Genomic DNA, 18508 nt, shown 5'->3' with positions numbered 1-18508 from the left:
TCAGGTTTATGTTTAAGCTAAAATCATGAAATACATTGTTTTTATACTGTATGCATCATATAAAAATTGATTTTTTAAAGTTTATATTCATAATTACGTGTAGTCATATAAGAAAATACTATTTTTCTTTTCAGGTTTTCAGGCTGTAGTTAAAATTACAAATCTTTCATAATGACTTGATCTCTCCTTAAAAAATACATATGGGTACTTTTTTACTACCCTCCAAATTAAAAAAAAGAAGGAAATTCACAATAGCAAGCTGTTACTGAATTCGACATCCTTAATATAAATAAACACATCTGATGAAATAAACAAGTCTTACACATGATGTTTGTAAGACTGAAAAGACAATAAAGACATTATTGCTGTGACACAGCATTAAATACCAGTAAGAGAAAAATGAAACCACACAAAATAAACCTCCTATCCTTTTTGGTACAGTACGTTAAAAATACATAAAGCAATAAAAATATACAGCAGCTACAGTCTGTTCCCAGTCAGGGAGAAAGTGCTGTGTCATTGATGTTTGTTATTACTGCTTGTTTGTCTATAGCTATACCAGCCTTATTTTAGAAGCTCTCAGTTTTCATTCCATTTTTCTTTTACTGCCGCAAAGGCAATTCAGATTTGATTCATGGGTCAACACGCTACAGTATATGAATACTTCTTATTAAGAGGCATAATGTCATGTCATGTCATTTGCGAAACCACTTTATACCATACTGTACAGTGTTGTGGGAAGCTGGAGCCTACCCAGCAAGCAACGAGCGCAAGGCAGGGTACACCCTGGACAGGGCGCCAGTCCATCGCAGGGCAACTGCAAGCCAATCATATATGGGGACAATTTGAAGGCCACGGTAAAGGCTGAGGGGGGAAATTTGGCCTGGACACCGGGATAACTCCCTACTCATATCGATAAATGCCCGGGGATCTTTAATGACCACTGAGAGTCAGGACCTCGGTTTATCGTCTCATCCGAAAGACGGCGCCCACTACAGTATAATGTCCTCACCACTATCCTGGGACATTAGGACCCATACAGACCGCAGGGTGGGCGCCCCCCACTGGTCACACTAACACCACTTCCAGCAGCAACCATAGCTTCCCAGGAGGTCTCCCATCCAGGAGGTCTCAACCCTGCTTAGCTTCAGTGGTTAGCCAGTTGAGAGCTGCAGGGTGATATACAGTAGCTGCTGGCAAGGGGCATAATATTTTTATTAAATGAAATGTTGGCCCTCTAGGATTATGGAAATGTACAAAAGAATTTCGGTAAGTACATCTGGTTTGGGAAACTTTAAACAACAGAATCCTCTGATATGGTTAAAGAAATTCATTTGACAAATGTAAAAAATACTTTTAACAGTTAGAGCTCACTCTTATATTAACTTAAAAAAAGTTTGTCTACTTGTAAATAGGTACATTATATTTATGTTTATACTACATATCTAACAAATCCTTGGGTCTAATAAAGCCTTGTAGAAACCATAGAAATAAACAGACCATAAATCTTTGTGTTGGTCCCATAATTTTTTGCAATGAATTTATTTTGTTTTAAATAAATAGTTTATGGTACAATTCACATTTCTGAAATACTTTAATACTTTAATGCCTGCCACCACAGACCAACACAATGCTCATTTCCCTGTCAAACGTATGCTACGTGCTATGTTAGATATTTTCCATTCTGCATTTCTAGAGCTGGAGGGTGCTGTCAGGACTACAACATGGCACAGTACATACATACACAAACTCCAATTATATTATTATATTATACAATTATAAATTATATCTTTAGTGGAGATAGACGACAAATACTGGTAAGGAAAATAGTACAAATACGTACAGTAGCTAGACCTTATTGTCAAGAAATGTTTTACTTACATTTATCTTCTCTATGTCTTCTTTGCTTTCTCTCTTCAGTTGTAGAAGAGCTGCCTGATGTTCTGCAATGATAAAAACAGATGTTGTACAGCATTTGACTTTAACCCCTGTTCATCCTACAATCCAGTCGTAATTTCATTAGGCCTAAAGACTTTATCAGTCACCCACAATTAACCAGTATTTATTTTAATTTCATTTTCAGATACCGGCAAATCAAGTATAAAACACCAATATTCAGGATGAGATATTAAAACTACAAATCAATTAACACAGATTCATTTTATGTTATGAGTTACAGGGAGCAAACTTAAACATTCACTTTAATACATGTTTGTCAATCACTCTTCTTACCCTTTAGAAGAGCAATTAAAGAGTAAAAAATGGTACCAGTAAAATCAAACTAGCTTTATTCTGAAGAATTCCTTGTGAAACGAATATTTTTTTTAAAAGGAATGTGCTTAAAATGCAAGCTGAAAGGCACAATGTCATGATTTAATTTCAGGAATTTATAAATTGTAACTTTAACAGGTTTTACAATAGAATACAATACAATACATTTTCTTTTTAAAATTGCAGACATTTTAAAACAGTAACAGATAAAGACTGCTATGATTTCCCCAGTCCACTGTGTGGCAGTATTAATACATTAATAGTCTAATTTTCATACTATACACCTTGGGAGGAACATGTACTGTAGTACTTATACAAGGAAGGCATTATATATATTCACCCCAGTACTCACAAAAAAAAAGTAAATTCACAGCTTCACACAACAACGCATTTAGGTTAAGTTCTGCAAATATTACTTCACACTTAATGTGCTTTGCTATTTTTCTATTTACAAAGAAAATTAAATTAACATAAATAACCCAGTGTGCATAAAGAGCACTGACACCCAGGATAAGATGTAGCAAACTTTAAATCTGCCATATGAAAAAATGGTGATTACAAGATGCTCTAATTAATTGCTGATACAGTTGTTAAAAAAACAATATAATCATAAAGGGCATCATATAAGACAAATGCTTACCTGTTCTAATCATTCACAGCTAATATTTTCTAAATGCAATGGAAGTGTTTCCACATACTGTACTCTAACTCAAATGTCTGGTTTCACAATTTGTTACATTATGTTAATCCATGTTTTCAAACAGCACGTTGTGTGGCTAACTGGAACAAATGGGTTCTGACTTTGAGCCTAAGAGCTTTAGTTCCAGGCTCTAATCTAAAACCAATGATAATAATAGTACAGTTGCTATTAGAATAAAGCCATGTGAAATAATATGTAATGTATGTAGGAGTTAAATTAAATGAACTGTTGAGAATTAACATACTCTTATTGTACTGTGCTGAATCCTTCAAACCACAACAAGCAAAATAATTTCTTCATCTAAACTGGATTATTTGTCAAAAAGTAATGATAAAGGATGGGATAACGTGATGTGTTGCACTATGCACATTTAATTTTCTATCATTTCAATCTTAATTGTTGAGACTAATTGTTGCTTTTGTTCACACAGACGTTGGGTCATTTACATACTTATAAACTACAGTAAAGTAAAAAAATGCAATTCCAAGCTTTCTGATTTTGATGATGAATACAGTAAATGCCACTCTCCAAATTGAAACACAGAAGAACGCCTGTAAACTGAACCACTGTGCTCTGTGCCACTGTCCTGCAGTGTTATATTAACAACCATGTAGAGGCTTTTTTAATAAAGTCCTGCTGAGATACTATTACCAGCTGAGGTAGGTTACTATTACCATCATCCAGGTGGATGCTGCACATTGGTGGTGGTGGAGGGGAGTCCCCATTACCTGTAAAGCGCTTTGAGTGAAGTTTCCAGAAAAGCGCTATATAAGTGTAAGCAACTATTATTAAAAGAATCTTCTGGTTTACCTCAGTTAACTAAGTTCTTGGGTAAATGATTGTCAGAGTGTCAGAAGTGTAGGATAAATGACAGAGGACAGAACAAGAGAGGGAACAGACAACAAGAGATAGAGAAGAACATACAGTAAAACTTGTGCTAGGCGAGAGGTCCTTGACCAAATGCTGAGAGCTTACAACTGTGTTTTTTTAGGAAATTTTAAATTCTCTTTAGGAATTTCCTGTGGTAAGAGCCCCTTGGTTTAAAATGTGCATGTGCTCTCTTGGTTAGTGGGTGCAGTTTAGAATAGGGAGACAGGTTCCCCTTGATTTTGTTGCATTCGGTTCTACAGAGAGACAGATTTAACCATGGGCTGTACAGTATCTTATTTAATTTAGAAGGCAGTTTATCTCTTCTTTGTGGCCTTTGTAGGCGTTATGTATTTATGAATACTTGGTTGTAGTCTGGGGTTTTTCTGAGTATTTTAGGTTTATGTTGTGTGTGCTAGTGCGTGTATTGTTAATATTTGTTTAACCAGCTGGTTACAAAGAACGAAGAATTCATGTGTCTCTAACTATACTAACCACTTGGGTATATTCTTGGCAAATATCCTTGGTATATTCTTGAGTATATCCTTACAAGTTGGCGGTTATGATTATTTATTTTACTTACTGATGCATCCACTCTCTCAGTTTCCTATTTTATCAGTTTTCATAACACCCCATTTGTAACGATATTTTACTCAATAAGATTATAGTGATGTACAGTAACTACACTGAGGACCTATACTGTCAAGAACAACAAACATAAAAATTGTTTGTGGCCTTTCAGTTACCAAATATCTGACAAACATTTCCCAGTCCCATTAGGATTAATAGACTGGCCATATGCAATGATTAATGCTGGCTGCAAAAAAGAGGTGGTGATTGGTTGGAACTATACTTTGTGGCCAAAAATCCACAATTATTTCCAGTGCTTGATTGTTTTATTTCCAAAGCTGACAACAATTAAATTCTGCACTTTTATTTTTAAATTTTTGAATGAATTGCAGTATAATAAAGACAAAAACTTAAAATAAAAACCTTTATGCTTGTATAATCAGATCTAAAAGTTCTTATTAAAATGTATTTGTATCATTCTTGAAATACTGAAGTTATAGTTACAATTACATTAAGAACAGTTTTCAGTAAAGAAAGTTGCACAGTATAAAAAGCACATACTATCTTTATTGAAAATGCTCATTCTTGCAGTATAATCTTTGGCTGGAGTGTGGGTGGTCTTTCCATTGCATCAGAAAATGCTTGTGCATACCCTATTTTAATAATAACAACTCAAAGAATGAATACAAAATTTCATATTTTATGTGCTTCTTGTCGGATTTTAACAAATTCATTCCAATTCAAATTGATTTCCTATAATACAGTATATAGTGACTAAAGTATAGTGTATATACTGTACAGTATATAATGCAATACAAATCATCTTACTTTATGTCCTCTCCCAACAGGATGGGTCAAATAGCACTTGATCTCCTCTGAAATGTGCTGACACATCAATGCACCATTTTGGGTTACCTTGCAAGTCCCACATAAAGCTCATAAGCTCAGTTAGGATCATCTGCAGGAATAATGAGGCTGGAACCGACAACTGGGTCACAGCTAAATGATCCAGGACTCCCTGGGTCACTCAGAATCACTCAACCCCACACTGATTCTGACAGAGCCCAAGCTCAAACAGCTAAAGCCTTATGCATATACAGTATACTGTATTTAAATACAGGGGACAATCAGAAAATAATGCCTTCACATTTAAAAAAAACATTATCATAACAAAATTATGAAACACCCAGTACTGTAAGATCTAGCTTTCCTTTTTTCTTATTGGAGAGCTTATACTGATGACGACACTTAATAGCCATAGGACTAGTTCATTTAGAACAAGAAAATGAAAGTGGGACATTACTTTCTGGAAAACCCTTGTAAAGTATGGACATGTTATTTGTTCAATTTTCCAGTGCAGCTGGGTTTTAGGTTGCAATGTTCTTTCAGTTAATGTCTAACAATTATGTGCAATTCAATAAATAACTTCAAATTCTTCTTTAAATAAGTAAAGGAGATTCATGTATTATTACTGTATGTTTTTTCAATCTTAAAAGGCTACTACTGTCATCTGTGGCAAACTGACCTTTTATATACTGTACAGTATATAGGAAATATTAGCAATGCTGTTTGTAGTACTAGAATCCTGCCACGTTTTCTTAGTGCCCTCTTGACTATCTCATAATTTAAAAAACAGAAATATCAATTTTGTATATGATTTAAGCACATTCCTTCTTTAAGTGAGTTTAAAAGTTATATTATGACCCTCGTCTGTCTTACTACAACATCACAACCTGCCTAATGCTTCATGACTTTGTTTAAATTGTTTTTACCATCACCTGATTTTGTACCCAATTAAATTAGCTCTTTGGCAATAAAGATTTAGCTAATTCAGCTACTTAAAACGAGGTAATTCAGATTAAGAGATTACAAACAAACTCCTGTTATTCAAACAAAAAAACAATTCCTGCTCACTTACTTTTTTGTGAAAATAACAGTTCTTACAGAATAAGGACCATTTCCTCCATTTATTTTACTCTTTATTTTTTAAAGAAAAAAAATGATCAAAGATACAGTGAAACACAGTAATTCCCAGTGCAAACGTCTGTCTTATTCTTTTCTTTCCACTCAGTTGTTCTTTGTTTCTGCAGAACTATAATTCTATGATGACAATCTGATGCAATTTTAGTCATTTTGTTTTAAACTAACAAATATTTTTTATAAATACTGTATGCAGTTTTCACAGCAGTCTATTATGGATGTGGAAATGGATGAATTCATTTCTACAACAGTTTAGATTGGCTGCTCATGTATTGTCTTGAGTTGTTGATTTTAAAGATCATGATCTGTAGAATTAATGATTGCCAAACAACAAGCTAGGTCTCTTCTCACCTGAACTAAAATATACGAATAAAAGTTGTAATACTGTAAGTGTAGAAAACATTTACATTTATTGTCGATGGTCACGTGAATATTATAAACCCCTGACAGTCTCTAGGATGTCTAAAATATTTTAAAACACACCCTTCTCTATATTTAATCATCTGAACACAGTTGTGGAACTACAGTACAGTATGTCATCTGGATTTTGTTTAACTTCATACAGCAACACACAAACTAATTGAGGTCAAGATCAGTGTTTAAAAGATCATTTTTTGAGAAAAATAATTATGAAAAATGCTTGTTTAAATAAATTGTGAAAAAGGAAATAAAACCTCAACTGGAATGTAATCCAGCAGATGCAATGCTGTTAAGACCAGGAATGAAAAAAATCAGGTTTAAATAATTTGTTCTCCTTGACTCAGATTAATTCAGAGAATGATAAAATCCAAAAATATACAATTGCCCAATATAATCAAATACATGTTTAACAATACCTGCTTCTGTGTACTTTAAACCAACTTTTTCCTCTTCATCCTTCGGTTTCGGTGGAGGCCAGATGGCCTGCAGTCGCCCAGGAGTCCTGTCTTCACCGTCTGTAGGTGATGTAACCTCTGACTGCAAGAGAGCAAGAAAAAGAAAATGGGAAAATTATTTAAAAAATCAATTCACAATGATATTGAAGCAGAAAAATATGTAACTGGTCATACAGTAATAGTATGCTGAGGAAATAATCAATGCTGTGTATAGAAACACGTACACTGCAGGTGTGGTTTCCCTTTTATTCAAAAAAGGAAAGGGCTGATTTGGAGTTAACAGTTGTGATGCACACTGCTGTTTGCAGTAATACCATCTGTACACACTTCTCCACATAATTTCAGCATACTTTTAACCATGGTCAAGAATTTCATCCATTCACTATCAGAAAGCCACCTGGCAAGGGATGCAGCACATTGTAGCCTATCCCAAAAGTAACAGGCGCATACCCTAAATTCTAGTCAGGTCAGGGTATTGGCATGTTAAATAAATCCATAAAGAAAGAAATTAATTAGAGTAGGGGTTAAATATGAAGCAGAACTGAACAATAACACCACGGTCACATGGTCAATTCAGCAGAGCTTAATTGGATTAAACAGTAAAATGGAACAGGGCAAAGAACATTGGCTGTGAATTTAATTACTCTCCACAGCCTGTAGTGCTTCTGTATTAATTTTAAAACTAAATTATATTCTTGTTTTCTCCAGTATCACAATGGGTAAAGGGATATGGATTGGTTAAAAAACAGAACAAATTATTTGCACCAATGAAAGAAAAAAACATTGGCCACAGACTCCAAAGCTAAAAAGAGTGACCATGATGTTCCATAAACAGCTGTTTAAAGAAGGACTCAGCTATTCCAATAGAGAAGAAAAGAGAATAGGAAAAGCATTAAAACATAGTTTATAGACAGTATACAGTACAGACATGTTCATAGAGAAAGAATCAATACATACTCCTTTAATATCAACTGGGCTTTTATTCTCAGAAGTTCCAGGTCTGGAAGAAGATCTCTCAAATATAGATTTAAGTACTTCTTTGTCATTTTTTATTTTTCTCTTCACTGCATCCAGGTCCATAGCATCTACTACATCCCTTTTCATAGGCTTGGGTGTGAAGAATGCTTTGAAAGCATCAAAAGCTGCCTCAGCACTAGTTACTTTGCTTTCTTCAGGAGGAATGGTGTGTTTGATTTCCTCTGCTTTATCAGTAGCTTTTGCATCTGAACCCTTACATTCACCAGGTTCTGTAGGCATATCCTTCTTTTCTTCAGTTTTTGGAGCATCCAGGTTTAACAGCTGGGTAAGATGCTCTAAGAAGTTGCTTTTTGGCTCAGCCACACTTTTTGGCTCCCGTTTCTTTGGCAGTGGCTCTGGGAAGTGTCTAGCTTTGTTGACAGGTTTCTTCAGATTGAGCATGGCCAGATCAGTGTCTTTGTGTTTGATCTCAGAGACCGTTTCCCTTTCTTCCCCAACAGCTCCCTTTTTCAGTACCTTCAGCCCACTAAACAGGGCAGGCAGCTGAAAGACCTTTTCCACTGGTGCGCTGCTTTTTGTGGGGGAACTTGTAGGACTATCTGGCTTTTTACTGCTGGGAGGCCCATCCTGGTTTTTGGGTTGAGAAGGCACAATTGTTTGTTGGGTATTGGCTGCAGCATCTCCTTCAGATAAGGCTGCTTTATGAAAGGGTGGAAGCTCTTCCTTTCTGATATCAGATGATTCTGTGGGTTCTTTTGGGGAATTATTAGCAGTAGCAGCATCGGCATCTAATTCTGGTTTGAAGGTGTCAGTTAAACATTGTGCTCGTTTAGTAACCGTGTCTTCACCTGACTCTTTGTACTCTATAGAAACAACTGTCCCAGATGTATCAGAAAGGTCATCTCTGTTTGCAACTGTATATGACACTTCTAATTCCACTGTACCACTGGAAGCATTTTGCTTCACACTGTCCTTCTGTTCTTCATCTGGCTCTACAGCTTCAGGCACAACAATGGGATCCTCTAACTGTTCGGCCAATTTTGCAATGTGTTCTGTTACTGCTCTGTCACCCTCTAATGTTTTGGAATCAGTAAACACATCTAGTTGAGAGACTGTTACAGAGGTATTAGGTTCTTTGAAGCCTGAAGGCACATCTGACTTAGTCATTTCTTTAGGTAGATCTGACCTGACATTTGTTGCAATATCAGAACTGGAAATCACATCTTGGTTGGTGGCATCTTTGGGAAAATCTTGGAGGCTGGTATCACAGAGCACATCTGGAATAGTGATGTCAGCAGTAGCCTCCGGGCCAGTGGTATCTATAGGCACATCTGGATTGCTGATTTTTTTAGCCACATCTGTACTGCAGTCATTTTTAGGCACATCATGGTTTATAATGCCAGAATGTTCAATGTCAGGCTTCTCTGGTTTTATAATCTGGAGAAAGGCAGTACCTCCCAAGGATTTTCCTTGTAATCCCTGTGCTTGCGATGCAGGCAGCTTTATATCCAGGTCAATTACATCACTTTCAGTACTAGCCAAGTCCAGTGGTTCTCTTGTGTTGAGACATGCTATTTTTCCATTTTTCTCTTCATTAGAGGGGACTGCCTCCTCTAAGGAATTATCTGAAACTTTTTCCTCATCCTCTGTCTCTGTGTCACTGTATGTCTCAACCAGAGTTACCTGAACAAGGTCAGTGTCCTTAACATCATCAAAAGTATTTTCCTCAGGTGCTGGGAAACTGTGTGGCTGCACAACAGAAAAACACCTTTTGGAGTCACTTTCAGACTCAATATCCTCTTTTGTTAGAGTTTTACTATAATCAGTTGTATTTTTGCCTGTGATCTGACTGTCATCCCCATTTGTACTTATATTTGCAGGACAATCTTTTACATTGTTCTTTGCCTTTTCGGGAAACTGTTGGAAAGACATCAGCACAGCTTTATCATCCTCCTCAGACTGGGCTTCTGATTGTTCAGGTCCAACACGTGCAAACATTGTGGAAATCTTATTGAAAAAAGAAAAAGAGTTTGCTCCGAACTTTGGTGCAGCACTTTGGTTTCCTGCATCATCAGGGTTATTATTTACGGTGTCCATTTTTATAAGATTTACAGAAGACTACTTGTAGCAGTTAAATAAAATCATATTTGTTTACACTCTTTTATACCTTTGTTACAGTCTCTAGTATATTTTTCTTGTATAGGCTTTATCCATTGGACTTTGAAAACTGTAGTAAAACAGGAGAAACCAATGTCTATGCATTTGTCCAAAACAAATCCAGCACTGTATGTGTGCTCAACACACCTGACAATCTCCGCATTTACAGCACTTAGACCTGCTACTGCTCCAATTTCATGTGGTCTTTCCAACAAGAGCCCTTTGTCGGTATCGATTTAATGGTCTTCATTATTCTCTGTCCAGCCCTGCTCCAATAAAAGCAGTTAGTCTGTAATCCTTCAAGAAACAAACTACCATGTCCTGTCCAAGTCTTTAAAGTATGTCCCTTTCCAAACACAGCTCCTTACTCGTCGTATCCAGTTATTCAGAAATGTGTTATTCAGGTAGTCAAGCCTGCAATACTGTGGTAGAATTCTTCTTATGCATTAGCACGAGTAAAGATCCACAAGAAAAAAAAATGCCGGTGAATAATCTCTCTGAAAAAAAAGAAGGATTTACAGTGCTACAGGAAGAGATCACAGCGGAAAGAAATAGGAAAAAAAAAAAACTTGAAAACGAGACTTTCCTGCCCGTTCTGTGAGTCAGCCAGTCAGGAACTTTCCAGTTCTTGGTCTCTCGGACAATGCACCCTGTCTGAAGTTAGGAGCTGATTCCTGCCTCAGAATTCGTTTTTTTCAAATCTGGCATTTGTGAGTGTACAGGAGAACTCTGTGCTGCTTGAAAAAGCCCTCCAGGTTTCAAATGGAATGCAGCCTGCCAACCTCCCCCTTCACCCATCCCCCGAGCCTGAGCAGGAACTCCCAGCAACAGCATAGGTGTCCAATTACTCTCACTTGCTTCCGCAAACTGCAAACAGGTACTTATCAAAATATGCTTGACACACCCAGAGGCTCTACCTGCTGTACTGTATGGCTGCAGAATAAATAGACAAAGTACAGTAACGCAGCAGTTAATCTGTTGTACTGTAGGTCAGGTGGATTGCTTTGATGCGTCTGACCTGCAAAGTACACTAAGAAGAATTTAATCTGCTGCATGTAAGTCTGGCTATGCTGCTCATACTGCAAGGCGTGTTTACAAAGAGCATCTGATTAAGAAGCTGCTTCTTTAGAATTTTACAACGCCCAATTTGTTACTTCAATATTCATCCTTTTTTGGGAGGGAAACACTACTTTTGAGAATAATTGCAAATCATTACCCTGCTACTGCTGTACAGTACAGTACAGTTGTAGAATAAAATAACTATACAGTAAATAGCTTAAATAATAATGTTCATTTTACCTTACACTACAAGCCTCAGTAGGTTGTAGTCCGCTCCATGTTTCCCCTTCATTTATTGAAGATCAATACATTTAAAATAAATAAATGTTGCCATTAATTTACAACCATTTTCCCTGAAAATATACAGTAGATGATTGACCAAATATTGTGTTTTTTCATAATAAACATCAATAACCATTAAGATCCCATTAAACTGTTCTACTAGATGATAATAAGTTTAACTTTGTTTGAGTCTTGAAGGAAAATTCAATGGATAAAATCTATTTAACTGGTATGTATAATTATATAACTTTTAAATTATTTTTATTTATGCATACAAGTTGTCATCCCAAGGAATACGATATTTGGTGAAGTGACTAGGAAGAACACATTCTTGGAAAAAATTCAATACTGTCACAAGTAAGATTTTTAAAGTTCTTGTTACTCTTATGCAATGACAATGCCTCACACTTAGCAACATCTAACCTTTTACAGTATATACTATAATTGTTGTGTAATTGTTATGGGGGAGGATCAAGGAGTTCACTGTCACAAATCTCTATCATATTTGAAAAATAAGTTGAGATTACCTTTTGAAAATGCCTTAAAATTGTACTTTTTTCCTAAAACCACCAGCAAAATCAATTTTAATAAGCTGAAAACAGAAAAAAATAAAAGTACTTCGAGCCTTAAAGGTAATGTATTTGATGCACCACCAGCTAAAAATTACAATAACCCAAGCAGCTATTTCTGGTGCAATGACTTGAGAACCAAGCTTGTTTACAATGTTTAAACAAAGTTACAGCCTTACAACTAACATTATACCATTTACACCTATAAACAAATTTGCCCTTCCCTCAATTATTATGGAAGATATAAAATAATAAAATTTATAAAAATTTTAAAACCTTCCAGACGTAAGACTAATGACATAATCAAGTGAAAATCAATAAGCTCTGCATTAGGACATTAAGGACATTGTCAGAGACTCAAACAGAATTTTAAATCTTTTTTGGTCAATACATCAGGACCTGTAGTGGCAAAGAGGTTTGGCTAGGATAATCCATTCCATATTTAACTATGAATATTACTGAAAACATCACCTGCTGGACTTATTCTGTTCTGTTATTTTAAGTTGAGTTTTATTACGCTTTCATGTTTGGTAATTATCCATAGGCTGAATCTGTATCCTTACACTGAACAGAGATACTGATACAGCTAGTAGCTGCAGTTACATGAACTACCTGTACCTGTATAAACAGCAATCCAAGGCAAAAAAGTTGCCTTGTTTATGTACTTTAAGAGACGTATAATTAGAAAAACACACATCAATCAGCAGATAGCAATGAAATATAAAATCAACTAACTGCCCAATTGTAAAGGAAATGTACTGTGTCTCTACATACCGTAGTAAAACAAATGCAGGACAGAAAAAAATCTGCAGGCATTCCACACCTCTATCAAATGTCTGACTGCATGTCTTATAATGGAAAGATGATGATTGTCACCTTATTATTTGCTCAATCAATGCAAGTGTGTCCTGCTACAGTTCTTTAATAATGGTGTGTCAGGAAGGTAAAAGAGATTGACCTGGAAACAGAAGATAAAAATGAGCACTGTTTGAAACATTAACATTAAAAATAATTGCAAAGGTGTAGGTGTCATATGTGTTTTTACATCAACACTACTAAAGAAGAAAAAAACTATTTGACTAAAACCACTGTACTTGTAAATGAGAAAACAGCTTTTAAACCATTAATTATAGCCAAGTAGCCAGGCAGACAACTCAAAGGTCGGTCAATGCACAGTTCACTTTATCATGATCAAGTGAAACATGAAGGGGCTTAGCTGAAAGCAGGGAAATCATGGAAGGACATCTTGAGGAAAAGAACACTATTTTTTCTTTTGAGCTTGCCTTGGTATTTTAATACCTGATTAAAAGCCCTGATTTCCCTGGCTGTCAGAGATCATTCATGTCTGCACTCCCAGCTGTGCTTCTGGCTCAAGTAATGGTTGCTTGTTTCAGATGCTACTGGTCAAAAAGCACTCAGATGAATAAAGAGTCTTCAGTTAAAGCAAGACTACAGAAGCTCTGTGTTTTAAAAGTACATAGATAAATGTCTCCTTACTGGCACCATGTTTTAGCAATTTGTGTACTGAGAGGCATGTGAATGTTATTTATTCGAAATGATGTGAAATACTGTATATCTAAATTATCGTTACTGTTCGTGTCCTCTTTGGTAACACAAAACAATAATTTTGCAATAACATAATGACAATATACCAAAAAAGAAATGTGCATTTTATTTTCAAACCATTGTGGATCAAATTCACTGCAGTTCCCTATGATCTGTGAAGGATCACAATAAATGTGTACATAGAATGCAATGAACTTTGAATGCCTGATAAACATACATCTGGCTGACTTTTTAGTATTCTTTTTCACAAAGATACAAACTAATTAATACACAGGACATTATTTACCAGAGAACTCAAACTATATAAATCTGTCATTTAAATAGAAGCACAGCCTGTTTTGAGCTTTCCAGAGAGGCTAATGGTAGTTTGGAGTAGAGCCAGACTGAGTTAGAAAACAGCACTTTTCTGTGCTCAAGCAACATATGCCAAATAGCACCATAATGGACACTCCCATCGCTTAAAGGGATATTGTGTACCATTTTCCTTTCTCCTACATACAATAGACTATTACATGTGCTCTGTTGGATCTAATGATATTTTCCTTGAAAGATTTATTTTATTTTATTATTTCTACAGATTACTGAAAAAATAGTTTTCTGAAAGAAATGTTCAATGTAAGAATGAACATGTTCATTCTGGAAAAGTATACCCGACTTGCTCCATGAAATAGCATTAAACGGTCTTTCACTTGCTGTTTATGTTACAATTATTTGTTAGTCTGAAAACTAAGCAGAACAGAGAAAGGAAGTCACAAAGTCCACAATCTACAGTACATTCATATTCACTTTTACAGAAAACACAGATGAGCAATGGCAAATTATTAATATTTATGTATTTTTTTCCTTTCCTTAAGAATGGGTACAGTACTGTATTTCATTATGCTGTCTGTTTAAACGTGTACACTGCAATTACAGCATGTAGTGAAAATAGGTTTTCACTTTATTCTTAGTCTCAAATGGCAAATTCTTTATGCCTCTGCTTACAGCACCGATTCATGTCAGTACACCCACTTTTTTTGGCAATCTATAAGTTACATGGTGTCTGAGACAGGGCCAGATTTTGGTGTTCGTAAGCCCTTTCACTCCGAAAAGAGGGGTAAACGGCAATTGAATTACGTCGATTGACATGATGCACTTTAAACTATTCTAATGCTAAACCACGTGATAGATGGAACAAGTTGAGCGACCCTTACTACTTTACTTCTAGTTTCTAGAACAGCCGCTAGATAGTGTCTGATTATTGATTTGGAGCACCTCCTGTAGAGTCGATCGTAAGCATGTTGTTTCAGCTCGTTTTTCATTGGTCACTAGTATTTCCGTCCTTCGTAGGCCCTAAAAAGTTCGTAGGCCTGGGAAATCCGGCACTGGTCTGAGAGTAGAACAGTAGAACTTCAGATGACCTGCAATTTGCCAGAAAGCTGATGAAACCCTGGCCAACTGATCCTAGACCTGCCTTTGGTAGTGCACTGCCAGTTACAGTATGTGTAGCCATTTACCTCTGGTGACATTTGGACAAAAAAGCATCTCTACCTGGTGAATCCTGGTCACAGTCAACTAGAGACATGCTCTCTAGACATGCTCCAACTCGCAATGTCTGGGCCCCAGTATTTAACCTGCTTCTGTACATCTGCCTGGCTAAATCACTTAGAAGACCCCCAAAGTTTTTTTTTTTTATTTACTCTGAACTAAACTAGATTCCTGGGAGAGGTTTAAACATCATTCCTATAATCCACTTTATCAGAAATGAATGGCCAAGGTGCAGCAGACTAGGGTCATTATAACTATTAAATTACAGAAACATTCAGAGCTTCCTTGTAAAAAGAAAGAGACTTCTTCACATTTTGTATTAAAAAATCTTTAATAATGACAGGCGCAATGTTACTAAAAGGAAATAATGTAATCTGCGGGCTGATACTGTAGCTACAGTAATTAAGAAATCGCTCAAAATAAAAGCTGTAACCAATCGTTTACACAAAAAATAACATCTAATATAAAAGGGTGACCTTTGTCTTTATGGTATGTGAAGTTAGAAGTTAGGTGACTGAAAACAAGGTATTCACAAGTATAGATAAAGGGTTTTATTGTTTGCAATGATAAAGCTACAAATATCGTAACAGTGCAAAACTGGCATTCGCTGAAAGCCTTTACAAATGTGGCTGCAAAAGTAACTGAAAGAACTATGCTTTAGGTCACATGGGAGGCAGTGATAAGCATTCCAAACAAAAAAAGGTTCTTTGCTGGTCATCCTTAGTGTAAATAAATCGAAACACATATAGAAGAACCTCGCTTCTTTTTATCCTGACATTAGCTTTTGAGCTGGGTAATCTAGCTTCTATACTACTCTGTTTCAACGTACAGCATGAATTTAAATTATTGCTGTTTGACTTTATCATCTATAACGATTTCACACCCTAACAATCCATTTATGAAATCTTTTGTAACCACACGGTGTAACCACACCCAGGTTCCCATTATTTAGTCCCGTGGCGTAATGCTCAAAACATTTGCAATATTCATTGAGTGTCAAGGTCACCTGAAGTACGTAGAATTATTGAGTGTGTAATATTTAAAAACTATGCAAAGCAACCGGTAATATGTAAATGCATGTTAATATATAAAACTATTTGCATGTACAGTATTTTTAGATTTCCATTAGTTTATAAATAGTAACAACCGTAGGTACAGTATGTAAAAAAGGTTAATGTAGAAACTTGGCAAAGTTGTCCAAAAAGGCTAATAAGGAGAAATCAAAACATACTGCCTGATGTCCAAACAGTAGTTAGTGTGGATGGACTGTCTCTAAATGGTAAAATGTATTTGTAGCTTTTTGTTTTAGATTGCTGGAGGGCAAGAAGGAACTGTTAGTGGCCAAAAATAAACTTAAGGCTTAGTATTTTGTTATGAAATTACACAGCAGGAACCGACAGCCATCATTAACTCTGAGAAGACAGCAGCATGCCTGGCTCCCTAAATCACTCTTACAGTACATACTGTAGGCTCTCTGGGAAGCATTGACTGAAGAAAAACCCTCTAAGTTGTGATGCAAATGTGTAAAATTAACAGGAAATGTTATTTTAAATAACTTCAAAAGAGAATGTTTTTTTTTAAAAAACAGAATTTTACACAGAAATTGTTGCATTCATTGAGAATGTTTTACAAAGGAGTTTATTTTACAAGGCCCCTAAAACATATTGTGTAGAGCTATATTTATTCTTCATGATTCATCAAAGCACACATACTGTACAGTAGTTGCTCACAATTTGAAAAAATAAACAGTTAATACAGTATGAGAAAATGAATCAAACCTCAAAATCAAAGTACCCCAATAAGGATTTTAAAGTTTGATATTCCCCAAATTCCAACCTGAAATGAAAAACTTTATTAAAACCTTAAGCACAAAAAAATACTTCACTAACCTTCCACATTACGTATATGAATGAAATTACAAGGCTGCTACAGGCCTGCACTCACATTGGTGTCCTGATGGGTGTTGTGTGAGGAGTCAGTGGTGATGCCATCCTCTGCTGGTGTGATTCTCAGAAAGTCCAAGTGGTCGGGTCTGGAGCTCCATGGCAGAGGCTCGTGGCTTTTTGATACTAAGTCATCTGCTTCCAACAGCGGGATCTCATCCTGCTTCAGGACGGCATCCTCTGCACAAAACCACAGGATGATTTATGCAGATATGAAGCCAATACAGAAACAGAATCGGAGAAATCAACAAAACAGCTCAGCAATACTTTTACAGCTGTTTTTTGCATTAGTCATGTCGGAATGACATCAGGGGAACTCGCCACACATATTGGAGTGCATGATATACACAATAAAAATGATCCATATCAGACTTTCAAAATATTGTAAATAGAATACAGTAAAAACAATGGCACACAAAAATGTATTAGGGACACAGGTTTTTCTTTCTAAGACACAGGTTCTGGGTGTTCAAACTAAACTGTACATTTACAGGTATTTGAAGTTTAAAATAAATTAAAGGATTTTGCCCTGAATTCATGGAATTTGCAGAAGACCCTGCATCTTTTAAAACATGGAATCAAAATATTGCTACAGGATTTGATATTAATGTCATGCTGCCACGTTGAAGTATTTTTTTCCAAATATTACACTGACTAACTAAAAGACCATTCTTCTTGTTTGGGCTTTCAATTCAGCCATTTTTGTGGGGGATAATCTGGATTTCACAACCTTAAATTTTTTCATTACAGAATCAGACTGTACAATACTACTTGTCTTAAATGATGCCTAAAGACATCAGAAAATTACTGTACGTGGCAGTGTAAAAGATATACTGTAGGCCTCACAGGAGGTCCATTTATGTTATTATCTCAGAAATCAAGCCTTTTTCCTAAGAGACTGACTCTTTTTGTTGTACCTTAAAATAAAATCTGTATGTAATAATTTTTGGAAATGACGGAACACTGCAATTCATGCATTTCATGTAAACCACGATTGCATATGTGGCTTTAGAATCTTTCATACCCAATTTTTATACAAGTTTTCATTAAATCTTCATGAAAATAACAAGAGTGCTGAAAAACAGTCCAAACCACAGTCAGTGGGAGCCAGGCAGAAGACATAAAGCTTACTCAGCTGTATTTTCCTTGGTTCTTTAAAACACT

At 35.9% G+C, this 18508-nt stretch overlaps 1 protein-coding gene across 5 annotated transcripts in view; it reads right to left on the bottom strand.

Annotated features, from left to right (window-relative positions):
* LOC148653429 (formin) overlaps positions 1–18508 on the bottom strand; it is a 144818-nt gene that overhangs the window by 103141 nt on the left and 23169 nt on the right. For 2 of the 5 annotated variants that reach the window (XM_088648416.1, XM_088648417.1), the window contains exons 3-5: positions 17346–17524; positions 7225–7345; positions 1882–1943 (exon numbers count right to left, since the gene is read on the bottom strand). In XM_088648416.1, the coding sequence (XP_088504542.1) occupies positions 1882–1943; positions 7225–7345; positions 17346–17524 (362 nt within the window). Of the gene's footprint in view, positions 1–1881; positions 1944–7224; positions 7346–8220; positions 11284–17345; positions 17525–18508 lie in introns of those variants that run through there. The other 3 variants (XM_088648418.1, XM_088648419.1, XM_088648414.1) reach the window with 2 other exon arrangements.

The sequence above is a fragment of the Lepisosteus platostomus genome, chromosome 10 (genome assembly GCF_059453375.1).
Source record: "Lepisosteus platostomus isolate fLepPlt1 chromosome 10, fLepPlt1.hap1, whole genome shotgun sequence".
Lineage (NCBI taxonomy): Eukaryota > Metazoa > Chordata > Actinopteri > Semionotiformes > Lepisosteidae > Lepisosteus > Lepisosteus platostomus.
The sequence above is the reverse complement of the archived record's forward strand: the minus strand, read 5'-3'. Positions and strand labels throughout refer to the sequence as shown.